General features: G+C 29.4%; 1 protein-coding gene across 2 annotated transcripts; it reads right to left on the reverse strand.

Moving 5' to 3' along the window:
• Positions 1-2871: 2871 nt before the first annotated feature.
• On the reverse strand, positions 2872-16830 carry LOC107456284 (glutathione S-transferase 1). Of its 2 annotated transcripts, XM_043039414.3 has the most exons (6): positions 16697-16830; positions 14539-14726; positions 12263-12321; positions 10262-10403; positions 5679-5843; positions 2872-3154 (listed from the first exon to the last, which is right to left on the reverse strand). In XM_043039414.3, exons 2-6 carry the CDS (start codon positions 14677-14679, stop codon positions 3017-3019), a joined length of 645 nt encoding a protein of 214 aa, XP_042895348.2. In that variant the 5' UTR covers positions 14680-14726; positions 16697-16830; the 3' UTR covers positions 2872-3016. The 2 variants fall into 2 exon arrangements, with proteins under 2 accessions (XP_042895348.2, XP_087021896.1); XM_087165770.1 differs by lacking the exon at positions 16697-16830 and having other exon boundaries at positions 14539-14893.
• Positions 16831-19139: the final 2309 nt, after the last annotated feature.

Consider the following 19139-nt stretch of genomic DNA (forward strand, 5'->3'; position numbering starts at 1 on the left):
ACCGTATTGTCCCAATTTTTCCGTTGAAAATTTTACAAATGCCTCTTTTTATTAAATCGAATTTGATTTATGGAATGTTAGTATCAGGCACTGATTCATGGAATTTTAACACCAGGACTTCACCGCTCCCATTGTGCCTGGACGTTTTACGAAAGGGTTGAGCTTTCCGAATAAAGGGTACCACGGTATTAAATTTATATTTGTTACTTTATTTTATTATTACTATGGAACTGTGCAATTATGATGTTAACAACTAAAGAGGAGAAGTTTGAGTTTTGTGAATTATTTTCGTCAATTGACCAGGGGGGGGGGGAGAGGAGCATAAATGATACTTATGCAATGAACTCTACTAATTATTCTCTCTACAATGAGAAAACACGCAACTGAATAATGGATATAAAGAATAGTACAACCAACGGATAAGCGAAGCTGTTGTTAAATATTTGATATTAAAATTACATTGTTCAATGACAAATATTTAAAATTGGTGGTTGCTCAGTCAAAAACTACTGTTTGAACGGCCTTGTTTTCGGTGGCTATGGATGTGGTTCATAATCACCAAAAATATGTGAAAGTAAAATTAGAATACCTATGTGTATAATACAAAGACTATAAATAGTGAATTAGGGTTGTATGTACATAAATAAATATTTTGATAATTAAAAAAAAAGAAATGAAGGAGTGTCAAATTAATGAATACGGTTCACTAATGAACAATTTTTCTTCTTCAATCGCACGACAGCACCACGCGAGCCTTGGCCTTCCGCAGAATTATATTCCATGCTGTCCTGTTCTTGGCTAAGGTTTTCCCAGTATGTTAACCTAACAATTTTAAGATATTTTACTAGATCGATCCACCTAGTCTTCTACTTATTCGGTAATAGATCATTGTGCCAAGAAGAAAATGAGCAATTATCAGCCACAATTTTTTTATAAAAACATACAGTGCAAAAAAGATTTCCATGAAATATAATTGAATATTTTTTGGTAATTAAGTAAGGAAACAAATACACCGTGTCATTTTTATGTTGCCTTAAGTAATAGACATATATGTATTATTTAATGAGTATCTTTCTACTTGTTGTAAAAATCTGATGTGGGCTTTAAAATATAATCAAGCCTCATTGTTTTTTTAAAAAAATATTATATAAACTTGTTTATGCAAATAAACATGACAATCATAAAAAAGGTTATAAAATATGCTATGAAAAGAAATTTTATTTCAGTTCTCTTCAATGTTAAATGAAATAATTTCAATTATTCATTACACGATTATGATAAGATATTACTTACTGGTTTTATTAACAACTAAAAATATCATGATTATTTTCCCAAATAACAATGCTTTATCAACTTTGTCTGAAAGAATGTGGGCTGATGGGAAACAAAATTTAATGGACCGGGTATTAAATGAACACTGTAAAAGATATTCCCAATGTATCTGTGTGTACAATCCTTATCAAATATGAAATCAATTAAGTATACACACTAGGAGTCGCGAGTAAATATTTAAGAAAAGATAAAACAAAAACGCTAGCGGAACGATTCTGGAAGGCGACTCTGAAAACAAAAATCAGTATGATTGTTGTAGGAAGCGGAGAGAAATTAAAAAGAATCATTAGAAATACCTTCCAGTTTTATTCAAACAATCGAACATTTTGATTGCTGCTTCCCGTCTCTAGATTTCGATCGAGGTCTTGTTTCTTCCTTGCTTCTTTTATTCGCTGGGTAACAATTGTATATAAGTTAATGTTGATTGAAGAGTCAGTCAACTTAAGTCTCATGAAGCATCTGTAATAGCTGGCATTTCCGGTCGGAAATTTAAAAAAATTACTCATTTGTACTTGTTATACTATTTATCATGTATGAACAAAACATTTAATTTAAATTACTCTTTCACTACATTGCATTCTGAATTCAAAACTGAAAGGAAAAAAAAAATTAGGAAAACGAAATTGTTTTTTTTGGTTGTAAATGTTTAAACTGAATTTATTGAGGCTGTTCTAGAGAGATTTATCAGTCGCGTGATATAAAGTTTACAAATAATACACTTTTTGATCAAGATAAATTTTTATTACTTTTGTGAGTTCGTAACAGTTCCTCATAATTATAGGTTTAAGTTTTGTTAATTTTTCCATTGAATATTCTATGCTAACTATTGAAAGGGCTCTAAAATTAATCAGTTTGAAGAAAAGCCAGTTTTGTGGAAATGAAAAAAAGTTCTAAAATGCGGAAGTCTAATGTAAAGTTTTCGCCAAATCTTATAAAATATGTTTACAGCTCAAGGTTGCTTCATTCGCCTATTTAAAATAAGTCCTAGTAATTGACAACACGTGACCTAATATTCTTATTTAAGTTCAATCACACTAGGCTCAAATACGTTCATTTTAATATTAGTCAAAGTTCTGATTAGTTATAATTAAACAATTTAATTAAGTATGTGCTATTATATTTATCCGAGTAATATTTTTGTTTACATAATTATAAATATTCGTCGAAATAATTTAAATTAGATATAATTTTTTTCTTTTGTATAAGCAAATTTGCAGAATTTTGCGAAGTTTATTCACCAGAAACTTCCACGCCGCTTTGTACCTCCCATATCGAATCTTTAACTTTTACCAACCTAAGTGTATGGAACGTTTGATAAATAAATAAGTAGAATCCATTTTCTGTCTGAAAAAGATCCTAAAGAATACATAATTTAGTTAATTTTGAGAAATTTAATGTAAAATCAGGTTTGTAAATCCATCCAATTTGTCCCCAAGAAAGGCCGAAATATTAACGTTTCATAAGATGGAAATACATTAAATGCTGATAGTATAATTTGGGTAGTTATAGTTTAAACCTAACGAAATGAAAGAAACAAAATTTCAAATAGAATTAGATTTATTTATAACAACATTGTACAAAAAAACATAAAAATAAAAGTTATAAAATTGTACTGTAAACTTTTGTACTTGGGCATGAAAAATGAATACAAATTATGAAATGAAATATAGATAGAAAATTAGGCTTATTTGTCCGACTTCATGCTTTCCTTCAATTTGGTCATTGGGGTTTCGATGATCTCTTTGTACTCAGGAACTTGTGATTTCATTTTCTTCATCCAGGCAGTCACTTTAGGAAATGCAGTTAAATCATAGTCAAAAAACTAGAAAATAAACAGATTTATTTAAAATTATAGCGAGACATAATTTTTACCAAAAAGAAATTACAATACCACAATGATTGATTGGAAATGCATTGGAACAATTTTTCTAGGTCTGGATGGAACATGGAACAGCAATTCTTATTAACCATTTCTTAACTTAACAAGAAAAGCGCACAAATGTCACATAAACGTACTACGGTTTCGGTTCGATAATGGTGAATCTTCTTAAGTATGGAAACATAAAATGAAATAGGAAACTCCAAAAATGCAAAAATAAAATTGCAATTAAATTACAGCAAGGAACAAAGGTTGTTGACCAATAGGGAACTGGATAAAACGTTAAAAAATTGTTATAAGATCGAGTTTTCTTAGTCATCAGTTAATAAAAGTAGCCAACAGCAATCCTCTGCCACGTCTTGATTCCTGGAAATCATTACATATTTTGAAAATTCTAATCATTTAGTTGTTGATTTTTTTTAACATATTCTTTTCAAATGATTTAAATCTATTTTCCTTGAACTTCTACACTTTTAAACATCTGGGTTTCTTAACTAAATATCACCACATGTTTCTTAACCCTTTATAATAATGTCTATGTTACACTTGGACAAATATTATTTTTGATATTCAATATTATTTTCTAATTCTTCATAAAATTTTTAATCTGGGACTTACACCACATTATAAAATTTTAATTAAAGTTCAACATTAAATACTTTATTTCATAACTGGTTAATGAGCAATAAAAAAATATGCAAGACTTACAAAATCGATCGAATTAAAAAGCTGAGAATTGAGAAAGGAAATTAAAGAATCATAAAATGACAACCTCGGACGAAATATCAACAAATAAATAGTTCCATAGGTGTGGTTAACTAGTAATGAATGATAAACAGTAAGTTTATCAATAAATTGTTCCATAGGTGTGGTTAACTAGTAATGATAAACGGTAAGTTATATTACAGCGACAGACAATTTCCTATGGGTTATTTTGTTCCATTTTAATTTTTTTTTTATGGAAATAATATTAGGACTTAAAAATTCATATGGAAATAATATTAGGACTTAAAAATTCAATCTGTACATAAAGAATTGACTCTCTTCTTTTGTCTGATTATCTTGTTCAACATAGTTCCCCAAACCTAATTGCTCCACTCGTTTTCTTTCTTGTTGTAACTTGATTGTAATTTTCTTCGTGAACTTCGTAATTTTCTTTTGCTCGTATGGACAGTGTTCCCTCATTCGTTTTGAATTTGTACAGTTTTATAATTTAGAAGGTTCAACATTATAGAACCAAAGCTATGCTACGTTTATTAAGATGCATTAATTGTGCTTTTTGTTTTACATTATCTTCATTCATATATGGTATAAAGTTAATTCTTTATGCTCTTGAGAATTCTGTTTTTGGAGCTATGTATTTTTATACTAATGGACACATTTAGAGCAATAATTTTACTTTGTATGGACTGTGATTAGAAATATATTATTTTGATGAAACATAAAAAATTTAGCAATGATATAAACTTAATTCAAAATTACCCATTTTTTTCTTTTTTAAATTTATTTCATATTACAGCGTCTTTTAATAAATAACGCATCGTTATTGTAACAGTTACAGCAAGTCAATCATTCATTATGAAAACCATTCTTGATACGGCGAATGAATAAGCGAATAAATCAATTGAGGGAAGGGAAAAAAAACGACCAAGTTATCCGGCAATTTAGTATAAAAATATAAGTTCAATGCATTATTTTTGGTACAGTAGTCAACGATCAAGGCGCTTTATCTAATTTTATTTTCATTAAAAAGATCCATGACCTCATACCTATAGTACCTTATAGCAGTGTTCCCCAACCCACGGTCCGCGGACCGGTAACGGTCAGTGAATTAAATGGGACCGGGCCGCCCATTTCATTGAAACTGAATTTAAATTCCTAGATTTATACCCCAAATTAAAAATATTTGTGTTCCATTAAAATTTTATTTATTTTAAAAAATGGGGCTCCCGAAGGTAGTGACATAAATTTTTTTATGTTTGTAATGTATTATTGTCTCCGATTACCGCCAGATGGAACGTCTCATTACAAAGAAACAAGCTCAGGGTTCTCATTAATTTAACGTTCTAGTAAGTTAAAATGTAAAATCAATTTATATTTATTTTTTTGGTGTAACTGTATTTTATTTTGAAGGCATGTTCAAATACAATTAAATTTAAATTAATAAATCAAAATAATCTTAGATATAAGCAATCAACGCTCCCTCCCCTGCGGGTCACGGTAAAATTATCAAACGTTGACAGGTCCGCGGTGATAAAAAGGTTGGGGAACAAGAAAAGGTAAAAGGTTGGGGTAAAGGTCCCTATAGGATATACCTATAGGGTACTAAAAGCTCGAAAGTATTTATTATGCAATTAAAAACACTTAAATAAATGCCTAAAGAATGTGAACTGTTTCAGCAGTATTTTTTATGATAAATGAAGAAGAAAAAAAAGATAGTTTAAAAACTGGCCGAAAAACAACTTACGTGAGGGAAAATGAGACTTGCAAATATTGAGAAATCAGCAATGGTAAGATGGTTTCCAGCAACATATGAAGTTTGGCTGAGGAATCCTTCCAGAAATCCTAAAGCTTTATCAGCAGCTTCTTTCTTTTCACTGTCGGGAGACTGGTCAAGGAAGAGTACGGGATACTGAAATAGATGAAAATAAGGTGTTATTTCAGTTTTCAGCACATTTAAAGAAAGAATTATTAAAATGGTTTTTAGCAAAATATGCATTAGAGCCATTTTCATTTCATAAACCACAATAGATTATTAAAGTACCATAAATTTTTGGATGAAGTAACGATAACTTTTAAGTACAGAGAAGTTTTATAATAACTTTGCCTACATGTGACGCTATGGTTATAATACTCAAGAGAACGATATAAATTTTTGCATAAATGTATAATAAAGTATCAGAGTTGCTACTCAAATCTAGAAGAAAACCCTTCACAAAATATTTTAACTTAAAAACGGACCCTTCACAAAATAATTTATCTTTTAATCGGACCCTTCACAAATTTGTTTATCTTCATTATTGTTTTGTTAATCGAATAAATCCTTCCCAGGAAGGGAGGGGGGGAAGACAATTGCAAACGAACTAAGTTTTGTCTTCGGCAGAAGCTCCTTCCTTTATTCGTCCGAAATGAATATTCTGCGTTCAGCAGTATAGCTTAAATACCAAATATTTGTATGTTGCATCTCTAAAATAAATTGTAGCAGCAATTGCTGTTTATTTTTTAAAATTTAATTTTTTCAATTATAATTTTACAGTGTTGAGCATAATCTTGTATGTCTTTACAATTTAAAAACTCCTTGAAAAAGTTAAAAATTACTCGTAATTTGTGAATATAAAATAAACGTTAAGTCACATTCTTTCAACCAGGGTCCGCTTCAGTGAATTTGTGCACATAGGGTCCGTTATTGCAAAAAAATTTCTTCAAGGAGTTTTTAAATTGTAGACATACAAGATTATGCCCAATACTGTAAAATTATAATTAAAAAAATAAAATTTCAAAAAATAAACAGCAAATGCAGCTATTAAATTAGCGATGCTACATACAAATATTTGGTATTTAGCCTATACTGCGAAATGCAGAATATTCATTTCGGACGAATAAAGGAAGAAGCTTCTGTCGAAGACAAAATTTAGTTCGTTTACATATGTCTTTCTTCCCCCCCCCCCTCCTTGGTAGGGTTTATTAGATTAACAAAACAATAATGAAGATAAACAAATTTGTGAAGGGTCCGATTAATAGATAAATTATTTTGTGAAGGGTCCGTTTTTAAGTTAAAATATTTTTTGAAGGGTCCGATTAATAGATAAATTATTTTGTGAAGGGTCCGTTTTTAAGTTAAAATATTTTGTGAAGGGTCCGTTTTTATGAAAAGATATTGTGTGAAGGGTCCGTTAACGAACCCATATTTCTTCTAAACAGACCCCTGATGATATATACTTTTTTCCATCTACTTCAATATAGTAAGGAACTTAAAATGGTGCTGGAGTGATATTTGAAGCGCAAAAATGGTGGCGCTAGGCAAAGAAGAGTAAAAAGATTACTTTTTAAAGTTTTCGTCGTATACTTTCCACCCCACGGCTAGAGCTTGCAAGACAACGGGAAGGAAGATGAAGAAACATTGATTTTGGTGCTGCTTCTGTATTCATCAGTTAGCGTCACTTCTAGTCGTGCAATAAAAGTCGTTCTAACTCAAAAAATTGCAATAAAAGTCGCTCTAACTCAAAAAAATTGCAATAAAAGTCGTTCTAACTCAAAAAAATTGCAATAAAAGTCGTTCTAACTATAAAAAAAAATTTCTTGCCATAACGTTCACGTTTTTTTTACAAAAGGAAGTGCTTTATCTGAAACATTGTGAATTTTTTTTCACTGTAACTGTATTCTTGAAATCTGGATAATCGTTTTAAACACCCTTCATGCAAATTTTTTTTTTGTTCTATGAAACGGTTCTCTCGCAAAGCATAAAGATAATGACATCTAAATTAAAAAATGCACGAAGAGAAGAACAAAAATATAGCACCCAAATTGTTTAATAATTAATTGTTAATATGATCGGTATTTTCCCAAAAATACTAGTTTGAGAGCAATATTTCAGTCACTGTTTAGAAATACTTACATTTTTGCTAACATAATTTTACTTTCCATTTTTTCCGCTAACAATTAATCTGATATCAATGTGAATAGCAATACACATGCTTCACATTCAACCAGACCTCGTAAAACTTCAATTTTAGTTACTAATAAAGCCATTGATCTATCGTAAAATATCGATATTTTAAACTGTTACAGTCATCCAATTAGAATTAAGATTAACTAAATTCGGCATTACTTGGCATGATGCTACTGCTTGATGATACTACTATCAAAATTTACCACTATCAAGTAATTTTCGCCAGTGCGTATCCTTTTCGAGGGCTCATAAGACTTTAATTGCCATAGTATCTGTATACTACTACTAAGTATTGGTGCCGTTTTAATATTACCAAACAATCATAATAATACTTTGTAGCTATATTAATATATTTGGTACCTATGGCATACTTGAATTATGACCATTTCTCGATCTAACCTTTAATACACTGTCTAAAATATTTGTAAGAAGTTGTGGAAAAAAGTTCTTTAAATGATAACTCATTGAAATGCTAATACTATATCTTTGCTACCACTAGATAAAAAAATTTCTGAAACAACGAAAATCCGTTGTAGAATTCTAATTAAAGCTGAATTTATAATCATAATATCAGCAGCACGTTTTATTAAAATTAATTGGGCCTCGATCTGCGTAATGGTGATTTTTTGCATCCCCCCTAAACGAATAAGTAAATTTTTATCCATTAACTTTGGTTTTTGAAGTTATACTTCTTATGCGACTTCCAACATGATTGCGTTAAACGTTTAACGCTACATTTTTATTAGCCGGGAAATCACGTGGTAGGATCCAGTTTTCCCTCATTCATTTCCATATTGTTTTGGTTCTCACTAGCATAAAAGTCATAAAAGGTTTATCTATAAATATTTTTTTAGTTTGTTTTGATACACATATAATTTAATAGGGTAGTATTTTTTATTTTCAAATTTAGTGGATAACAATTGTAAAAAATGAGTGAAAACAATCCCAAGGACAATGCGACGGATTTAAGGTTATGTCAAGATACGTCTCTTGTGAATATCAATTGATTGTTAGGTTTTCTCTTTTGAAATTACATTATGACGCATTCACATACATTATTAATACAAATACATTTTCCATGGCGAGACGATGAGGCAACCACAAGCACTTCCACTGGTTCAAGAGGTCCACGAGGGAAAAATGCACTATATTACCGTTATTACAGAGCACGGAAGCGAGCGGAGCAGGAAAAAGAGTCGTTGAATCCTTCCTAGTGATCCTTCTACGACTGCTGGTTCTTCTACATTCAATGTCTCAGGTTACGAAGTTTGACTTCTTCCGAGCGGAGGGACTCCACGCACTATTTTTTTTAAATTTTTTTTTTAGCGCTAGCTTATTTTTTTTAATTTCGACGAATACATTAGATTATTTATCAACATTATTTAAGCATCGATGTCAATAATAATAATGCGAATTTTTATGGTTACCCAAAACGAATATTTGTGTTCTCAACATTGAACTCATCTCAAACTCAGCATTGAACTTTTTATTTCAATAAGTACCAATTTCCTAAATTAATCAAGCATCGTTGGCGTAAATAATGGTATGGCAATTTTTCACGTTTAACCTAAGAGAATTGGCACCACTTTTTTTTGCATTAATCTTGCCTTTAATTTCAATTACTGTTGATTTTAAATTATTTACTTTCTTAGAATTAAGTTTTAAAAGAACTACCATAAACGAAGTAAACACGTATTTACTGATATCTATAGGAATACTAATTTGGGAACATAATACTTCCATAATACCACATTAATGTTGTTCATTGAATTTATACGACATAGCGAATAATAATTAAATATTAAAGTACGTGCAACAAGTTTTTTTTTATCAAATAGAGCTATAAGCTAAAAAATATCACTGACGTTATCTTTGATATATTTGAAAAATTAGAATCATCCGTAGGTTAATTTAAAACAATGTGAAATGCTTAATTCGTAGATGAATGTTCTGATGTCGACAGTAACATTCCTACGTGCTTCAAACTTACAGCACGCCAAATTTCGGCGCTCTCGGTCTATAACGAACAGACTGACATTCATTTTTATTTATATAGATAACCGTCACAAGCAATCGTCAACTTTGTATACCAAAGACGAATCCCACCACCACCTTTACAAAACGCAACTTCCAATCGGTGGCATAGGTGCAAGGCGCTTTCGTTCTGTCCGACATTTACGTTCAAGTTTAACTGCGAAAAAAGGAAGCAATGGTCTATAAACCCCAACACAACTTACACGGAAATAATGTGATGCAAATCAGTGGACTCAATATTCATAGGGTCAGACTTTGCATTTCATAGAGAAAAAAATACAAACCTGAACAACAGCAACAATACTTAATAGATATTAAAAAATTAAGCGGCATAAGGTAATACAAACCTGATAATCCATTAAAGTCTTGTAGAGAGTACCGATATCAAAATAGAGCAACCTATCTACTATGGCTCTTTCTTTGGCATCTTTAGGATATAATGGATTGCCCGGAGCATATTTGTCCACCAAATACGATTGTACAGCACGGCTAGAAAGGAGAAAACAAAAATACTTCATTGCTCGCCATTTAATCAGATACAGGGTTGGGTTTTTGCCGTCAAAAACTGGTTTTTGACATGACAGTGGTAAAAACCGTGTTTTTACCGGTAAAACCCTACTGTTTTCTTTAATTTATGGCATATAGCGGACAATATATTTTTTTCACTTAATTGCCTTTATAAATGAATGTTGCAAACGATTGCTATTGATTTTGCAACTATATACACGTATTCTTATAGAAGGATATACATTCATACAGAAATATTGTAACATACTTATTGAAAATAGTGATACTTAACTTTTATCATTATAGCTTGATTTGCAAAGGATTCAAAATTTTGCACTTCTTAAATGTTAGAAATAAACAAACAAACAAAAAAACTTGGAACTATTAATAAATTTAAGAACTAAAAATAAGAACTTAAAATTTAGCATTTCTTAAATATTAGAAATAAGCTAAACAAAACTTTCAAAACTTGTAACTACTAACAAACTCTAAGTCAAGAATGACTTGACATTCTTCAGTAATATAATATGCCAAACAAAATGATGCTTGGAAATGTTGAAAATTTTGTTTAGTATCCTAATATTTTACTTCAAATAGTATGATTTGATATAATCATGTTGGGAAAATGCAAAAATCTGTTCTTAAATATCTTTTAACAACTTTTTTTCTAATTTTATTGCCCAAAAATGAATTAATTTTAAATCATAAGCAGTTTAACTCAAATTAAAATACAGTTTATCAAAACTATGGTTTTTTTTGACATGACGGTAAAAACCGTCATGTGTCAAAAACTTGCCACCCTGATTAGATAACATTGATACCTGAAGCTTTTGGTTTGAATAAAAGGGCTAAGTTCATCCACTAAGAGTATAGTATTTTTTTTATAATACAGGATTTTCTCGGCAAGGATTCATTCAATCGAATTAGCGTAAATAAATGAAATTTTAATTTTAATTATGAATAGTAAGTAAAAAAATTTTAATTCAAATTTAATGTTAATAAAGTTAGAGCTAAACAAATAAGGGGCACATAAGTTAAATTATACGATAGAATTTAATTCATTGCTTTTCGCTTCTCTTCATTTATTCCACAATGTCAAAAAAAAAAAAAAAATCTTGTTCTTAAATTAGGGAACTAAACATATTTTCATCAGAAGAAAGAACCCCTTAGCCCTATCTATAGTCCCTTCGAACTTTTCCGTATTCTGACAAATCCCAACTTCCTAGAACAGTCAAGAATAATAATTATTTAAAGTGAATATAAAAAAGAATCTGATATTGTTCCACACCACCTAAGAATAGACGATTTCTTAGAGAACAGATTTTTTTGAAAAAACATGCATGCAAAAGTGACAAGCCAGGATTTATATTTCATTCTTTGGCAAATTTAATCTTTAAAACAATTAAGAACTACCACAAAATTATAATTGCAGTGTAAGTATGATGCTGGTATTTAAGAATTTGAAATAGGGAAAAATAGCAGAATACGACAGCAATTATAAAAAGGCAAATGTTAGGAAAGTTATTGTTAAAATACGATAAATCGGGGTTTTAGATGTTCCTGGTTATTTTTAGATTTGCATAGCATCCTTTTGTAAAACCTTTAAATGATTCTATAAAAGCTTTAAATAAATTTTGAGCAAAATACACTGAATTTGATGGGGGGGGGGGGGAATCTCAAAGAGAGTAATTTTTTCGGAACTCGAGAGCAGTGTATTTTAAACATTTCGTTGTTATCGGTGATAAGAAACGCAGTTCACTATAGATATTTCGCTATCTTTAGAGATCTATCACAACAATTTTCGTTTAACAATAGAATCAACTTTAAGTTCTTTTACTTACCTTTCCCAAAGAATGAAGCCATTGTCATCTACAGTAGGTGCAGTATGTTGTGGATTTATCTGCAATTGAAATCTAATAAATATATGAAATCCATTTTATAGAAGGAAATATGAAAATACTTTTTGGATTCAGGAAATTAAATTTAAAGTAAGGTCAATGGAGGCTATAAGATAAATAAGTTAACTTTCAGTTCTATTTTTAAGACTAATAAATTTAGAACAAAATAGAAAGTAGCGTTTTGTTTATTCCTTCTTTTTGTAGAATACGAAATATTAACTGTTCTAATAAATAAAATTATCACCACTCTTAAAAAATTTCAGGTGCTAAACAACTGAGAAGCACAGTAGCCGAATAGGGAAGAGTTGTACAGAGAGCAAAATAAAAAAGTGAAATAATATATAATGATCGGATTTATAAGTACGAGGACTCAATCTTAATGATCCATTAAAAATACTTATTAATTAGTGCAGACGATATTTCAAGTTACGAAAACAAACATAAAAAGTGATTTGTTGTTACATTAAGAAACCATCAATTTATATTATTTATTTTTGACGTATTCGGATCTTTCTAAATTAAGGGTGAGGATAGCCGTATTCTGGAAAATACGATCCTTAAAATTTGGTTAGACCAGATTAGGAGAGCGGTCGAAATTTCACACCCCTTGATGCTAATTTTACTCTTTGCATATTTCGCCATATTTTGAGAACTTTTTAAACGAACTGAAAATTTTGCACACATTTATAAAATTCGTTTCAACAAAGAAAAAGCCATATAAAATTTAATTTTTAATAATTATCTTTCATGTTTTAATATTTTATTAAATATAAGTCGCATAAAAATTTGAATAGTGCTTTGCTAGGCAAAATTTTACATCATTTTAAAGAATGAATTTTAATTGGCAAAACAAAAAATTTGTACGAAATCGAGCGAACAACTCATGAGGAATAATATTTTAAATATACGACATTTTCTAAAATTAGATAATTCTGAAACTGATTGTGCACTAATTGTATGTTCAAGTTCAATCATTTTTATTTTTTAAAATATTATTATTATAATCACTATTGCAATTAGAGTTAGCATTATTTCATCAAACTTATGCTAATGAGAGGACTAACTTTTGTTAGATATCCTTCTGTTAGTTAGATAACTTTTAGTTCCTGCCTTATATCGCTGTTAGATAGCAGGAATTCTAATCAGGGGTCTGTCCAGACATTTTGTGAAAGGTCCGTTTGTCGTGAAATTGTGAAAAAATTACTCACATTCTTTCAACCAGGGTCCGCTTTTATGAATTTGTGCAAATAGGGTCCGTTATTGCAAAAAAATTTTTTTTCAAGGAGTTCTTAAATTGTATAGACATACAAGATTATGCTCAACACTGTAAAATTATAATTCAAAAAATTTAATTTTAAAAAATAAACAACAATTGCTCCTTCTAAATTAGAGATGCAGCATATAAATATTTGGTATTTAGCCTATACTGCTGAACGCAGAATATTAATTTCGGACGAATAATGGAAGAATCATCTGCCGAAGACAAAACTTAATTCGTTTACATCCATCTTTCTTGTTTTCTGCCCTGGAAAGGGTTTATTCGATTAACAAAATAATAATGAAGATAAACAAATTTGTGAAGGGTCCGATTAAAAGAAAAATCATTTTGTGAAGGGTCCGTTTCTAAGATAAAATACTTTGTGAAGGGTCCGTTTTTAAGTTAAAATATTTTGTGAAGGGTCCGTTTTTAAGTTAAAATATTTTGTGAAGGGTCCGTTAACGGACCCAAATTTCTTCTAAACAGACCCCTGCTAATAAGGCTAACTAAAGTTGTATTTGCTAGAACTCCCATGTGACCTAACAAATATAACACATTCTTTAAGATAAAATTATCTTTATATATGAATTTTCGAAGCTAGTAAGTTCAAACCTAATATTGATTTTCTATAATCAAAACGAGTTTTCAATATAGCACAACATTAAAGTTTACGCCATTAGTTTAAAAAAACGGTAATAGTGTTTTCTAAGATGGCGGATATCCGCTATCTGTTATAGTAATTCTGTAAAATTTTCAAAATTCGTAATGGCAGACCCAAAATGTGCCTCAAAGAAATGACAAAAAATAGAGTAACAAAAATAGTAAAACTATTGCAACTTAAATCAAAGGTATTAAATTTGAAAACATAACTATTACACATTAAAAACATTTTCTTCGAAAAAAATATTTAAATAATGACAAAAAAATTTTCGTTTCTATTTCGTTCTTAAAGAAGGATTACCTTTAAAAATTCAGGCTTCAGATGTTCACCGGCAAAATAATCAAGAAACTTTTGATCAAATTTGATTCCCAGGTGTCCAAGCGTCATCCGTACAGCTGCACAAGGAGGACTGCACTCCATTTCATACAGCAGAATACCCATATTTTTGTCCACCAGCTTACTTATACAGTTTTAAATTTAATGTATAACTGAAAGAATAAAAAGCCACAGACGAAAATAAATATCTATATAATAAACTTTTATTTCAACAGTTAGTTATTGAGTTGGAAATTAAAAAGGAAGAACTATTTTTTTTTATAGATCCAAGTCTAAATGGCAGTTGAACTTGGATTTTAAAAAATACTACTGCTACCGTGCCTACAACAAGGTCAGTAAGAAAATATATATAAAAAAAATTGGCTTGATGCCAAGATTGTATCTGACATTTTTCAATGTTGCCTGGTGTTAATAAAAAGTATTTTTTAAAAAAAAGACAGAGGAGTTAACTGATAACTTTCTAAAATATTATCTAAATCATCAAATGGCAAAAAGAAATGTTATCATTTTTTTCTACACCTTTTTTTCCCCCTAAGACAACAAAGATGGGAACAGATTGGACGTAATGAAGATTATGGTAGAATATGAAGAGATTTCGAGTTCTGATAGAATTTTCCGTTTCTTTTCCCTTAAATGACGATTTTAATTCATAAAAAATGAGTTAATAACTGACAAAAAATTCATCTGTAGTTTAGAGATTGCATGCGTACGTAGGGCTATGTAGGTGTTTTGTTGCTAATTATTAATTATCCTGCGAAAAATGGCTCTGTAGCAGAGCTAATTTCTAGAAGATATCATCAAAGTTCAAGAGGAGAAAGAAATTTATTTCTACGTAAAAAATTTTCCCTGCATTATTTAACAATGCAAACTCGAGTTTTTTTTGTTTTTTCTTCCTTTAAACAACACAAAGAATAATTGCATCCCATTATTAGAGTAGTTCTTTATTCTATAGACATAATCTGTCTCTATTAAGTACTATATTTCTAGTCTTATACAATGGTTCTAATTAAAATCCTTCCACTACTTGTTTAATAACAACCTCTAATATTTCCGAATTTTCAAGTGTGAGTTAAAAAAAAAAAAAATTAGTTTCAATTGGTTTCAAAATATATTTGATTCGGTATTAGAGTTACAAGACAGCAGAAGTGAGGGAATGAGCCAAAATAAAGAACTGACATTTTTAACAGTTGAGCTAGCTCAGGGGAAAACACTTGATGTTGAGCTAACCCTAAAAACATTTTCCGTGATTTTATACTTATCTAACACAAATTCAAGTTAAACTCGTTTTTTAAATAAACTCTCCATAAAGATGAGTTTATACAAGTATTTGCTCAGGTTTTCCCTGAGTCTTATGGAATGGTTCGGAATTCCATTGTAGGAGAATAGCACATCCGCGACATCGCCAATTCAAAGCTAGTAAATAAATAAATTATTATAAAAACTTGTGAAAAAATGTCCATTCAATTTAATAATGTATTTAAATTTTATTTAAGAAAATGTTAAAGATAAATGGTAAAAACATCGCCTTCTACTTTATAAAATTTCGTCTTAACCTTTAGATTTGATTAAAACAAAAAAAACCTGCTCTTTACATTAATGGAACCGCATTCTTATTATTTTTTCAATTACATTGTTTGTTTTGTATTAATTTTAATCGTATTATTGTATTTTACAACTGAAATTTTTTCTTATTAATTTTTTAACATGTATAAACAATTATTTCATAAAACCTGAAACAAACACCCGTTTATATACTTTGAAATTATTTTAAATGAAAATCATACCCTACCACTTGTATAAATTTATTTATAAAATTTGGTTATTAAGAATTTATAAAAAATATTTAAAAATGTAAAGAGTTCCATTTTCGTTTTAAATTTTTGTTGACCCAGATTTTTTTCACTTATTTATTATTTTTTAAATTACACTGAGTAGAAAAATTATTTCAGTAAAGAAAAACATTTTATCACTGATAAAAAAAAAAGATATATAATTGTATTATCCCATGTTAATGTAAACGTTAGGATTGATTATTTCCCTGATATTTAATTCATAAATAATACAGCGGCGACGAAGTAATAGCGGACAAAGAACACAAAAAGTTAAACATAATGAATCTTACTGGAAACAGACGTCACACTGTACGAGTATGAAACAAAATCGCACTACTCATAAAAGTGTTCCAGAGTTATCAAACATTCTCGTTCTTGTTTTGTGAAAGTGCGACAAATGCGCATGCGCTAACCATTAGAGGACAGGGAGCTGGGGATTCATATGATTTTCTCATCGGAGCAGGAAGCATGACTTCAATGAAAATTTTTGTTCGCTCTTTTTTTCTTCTTTCTACCACTGTTTTTTTTTTTTTTTTTTTTTTTTTTTTCCGAAAATAAAACTTGCAGTAAATAATGTAAATTTTGGTATTACCATTTTCCCTCTCCCCATATTCAACTTTGTTTTTAATATTTATTCTAATATTGTAAATTTATTATTTTTAAATGTTATTATATTACTCTAAAAGCTGTTAATGCCTATGCAACGAGGAATTGATTTTTTTAAAACATTTCATTCATTCAAACATTCCCTTTTAATTATTGTTCGAATTCGATTGACGGAATCGAATAATCTGTTAAAGCTTTAGCAACCCTTATGCGTCCTTATTTGCATTTAAACTCTCACAAAAAAAAACAAAAAAAATGGTCTCATGTCTTCTTAAAACCTTGGCGAACTTAAAACAGATACTTTCGGTCAATTTTGACCTTTTTTTTTAGTCTTTGAATTAACATAGTTATTTTATTTTTCATTTTTTATTATATCTTTTAATTCATGATTGCAAAAATATTAAAAAAATGATATGTTTACATAAAAAAAAGTAAATTTAATAAATTTTAGACTTAATAAGAATATGTCATGTAAGTATGGTCTCGTATTCGGGAAACTTATATAATTTCCTTTATTTAATAATAATATCATTCCTTTCTTTTTATAAACGCATTGCATAATTTTTTAGATATAAATATAAACCATTTCTGCAGAAAAAACCAAGCTTGATATCACTATTTGTTTAAAATACTAACTTTACACTAAAAGTTATAAGATATCATTGACTAGGCAAATATTTTCTATCTTCCGAGTCGCCATCTAAAAAATTTGATTTATTGCAAAAAATCCATATAGTTATTGCGCAAGTGATAATGATATCTATTTTTGAGCACGAAGTCTACATTAATAAGTTTTTATTGATTACATTTTATCTCAGTTTCTAGAAAAGACTTACTTATCGAAAATAGAAATTGAGATATAATGACTAGTTTTAAGAAAAGAAAATAGGACGCTTTTATGACAAAAACTTAATTATATAAAGTCAAAATGTATGAAAAGTTTATCGTCTGTTAATAAATTTATTTTGAACTATAAAAAAATGATTGCATATTTTCACCAGGCACAGAGCTCCTGTTGAAATTTAAGCAATCTAACAAGTAAGAAAGTGTTTGAAATTCAGAATGTTGATAAATTTCACTTGGCGATCTAAAATTATGCTTATATTGATCAAGAATAATTGAAACAACCATTTCCATATAAGAGTGTTTAATTCATTTAAGAACACTAACTAGTTGGAAAGTAGTCGAAATTCAGTTAGAATACACATTCATTTTGGTGATATGATTCAAAAGTGTTCATCAGTGATTAAAAAACGATAAAAACTTGAGATGTTTTCTAGTATGAGACTTGAGTTATCATTTCCATCTAAAATGTAGGCCCTCTAGCTAATCAGACAGTAGTTGAAATTTCGATTGACTATAAATTTATTGTCATTAGGTTCGGATCTCTAGATCAGGTTTAAACACTTCAGTTTTTCGGAAATTGGATGAAATTTTTACCAGCAATCAGTTAACTTTGCGATAATATGATGGTTAATTCTGATTGATTCGGAAAGAAATGAAACTTACATTGTCTGTCGTAAGGCGCGGAGGGGCTCTGATAACGTAAGCACTCTAGTTAATCAGAAAGTGATCGGAAATTAGACCGGCGATAAGTTTGCTTTGACAATAATTTCATTCTAAATTTTACTTATAACGGTCGTGAAATTATTGAAAATAGTACTGAAATTCATCATAGAACTTAAATTTTAATTTGAGTGTTTGAGTGCTCTAGCCAGTCTGAAAGTAAACGGAAAATTTTGATTTACGAAAAATTTTCTTTGTCACTATCGCGATAAGTTCTACTGGTAAGAAGTGATTGTATATTGTAGTGATGCTGCCAGAAAGTGATTGTGTCCTGCATTGATATTAGACACGGAACTTTAGTACTGTCTTGAGTGCTCTAGCTAGTCGGAAAGTAATATAAATTTTGACTGCAAGATTCTATCAACACAAACATTCATCTATCGAGATTCCATCCCAAAAATATCAAGATTAAACAACGTTAACAAAAAACAATAAAATAAAAAGATTATTTATATTATAATAAAAATATTTATTTAAGTGATAAAAAATATGTTAATAGAAATAAAAAAAAAACTTTTACCAAATTAGTTTTTGTAAAGTTACCAATAATTCACTTCCTTA

The sequence above is a fragment of the Parasteatoda tepidariorum genome, chromosome 6 (genome assembly GCF_982258835.1).
Source record: "Parasteatoda tepidariorum strain Cologne lab strain chromosome 6, Ptep-v5.0, whole genome shotgun sequence".
Classification (NCBI taxonomy): Eukaryota; Metazoa; Arthropoda; class Arachnida; order Araneae; family Theridiidae; genus Parasteatoda; species Parasteatoda tepidariorum.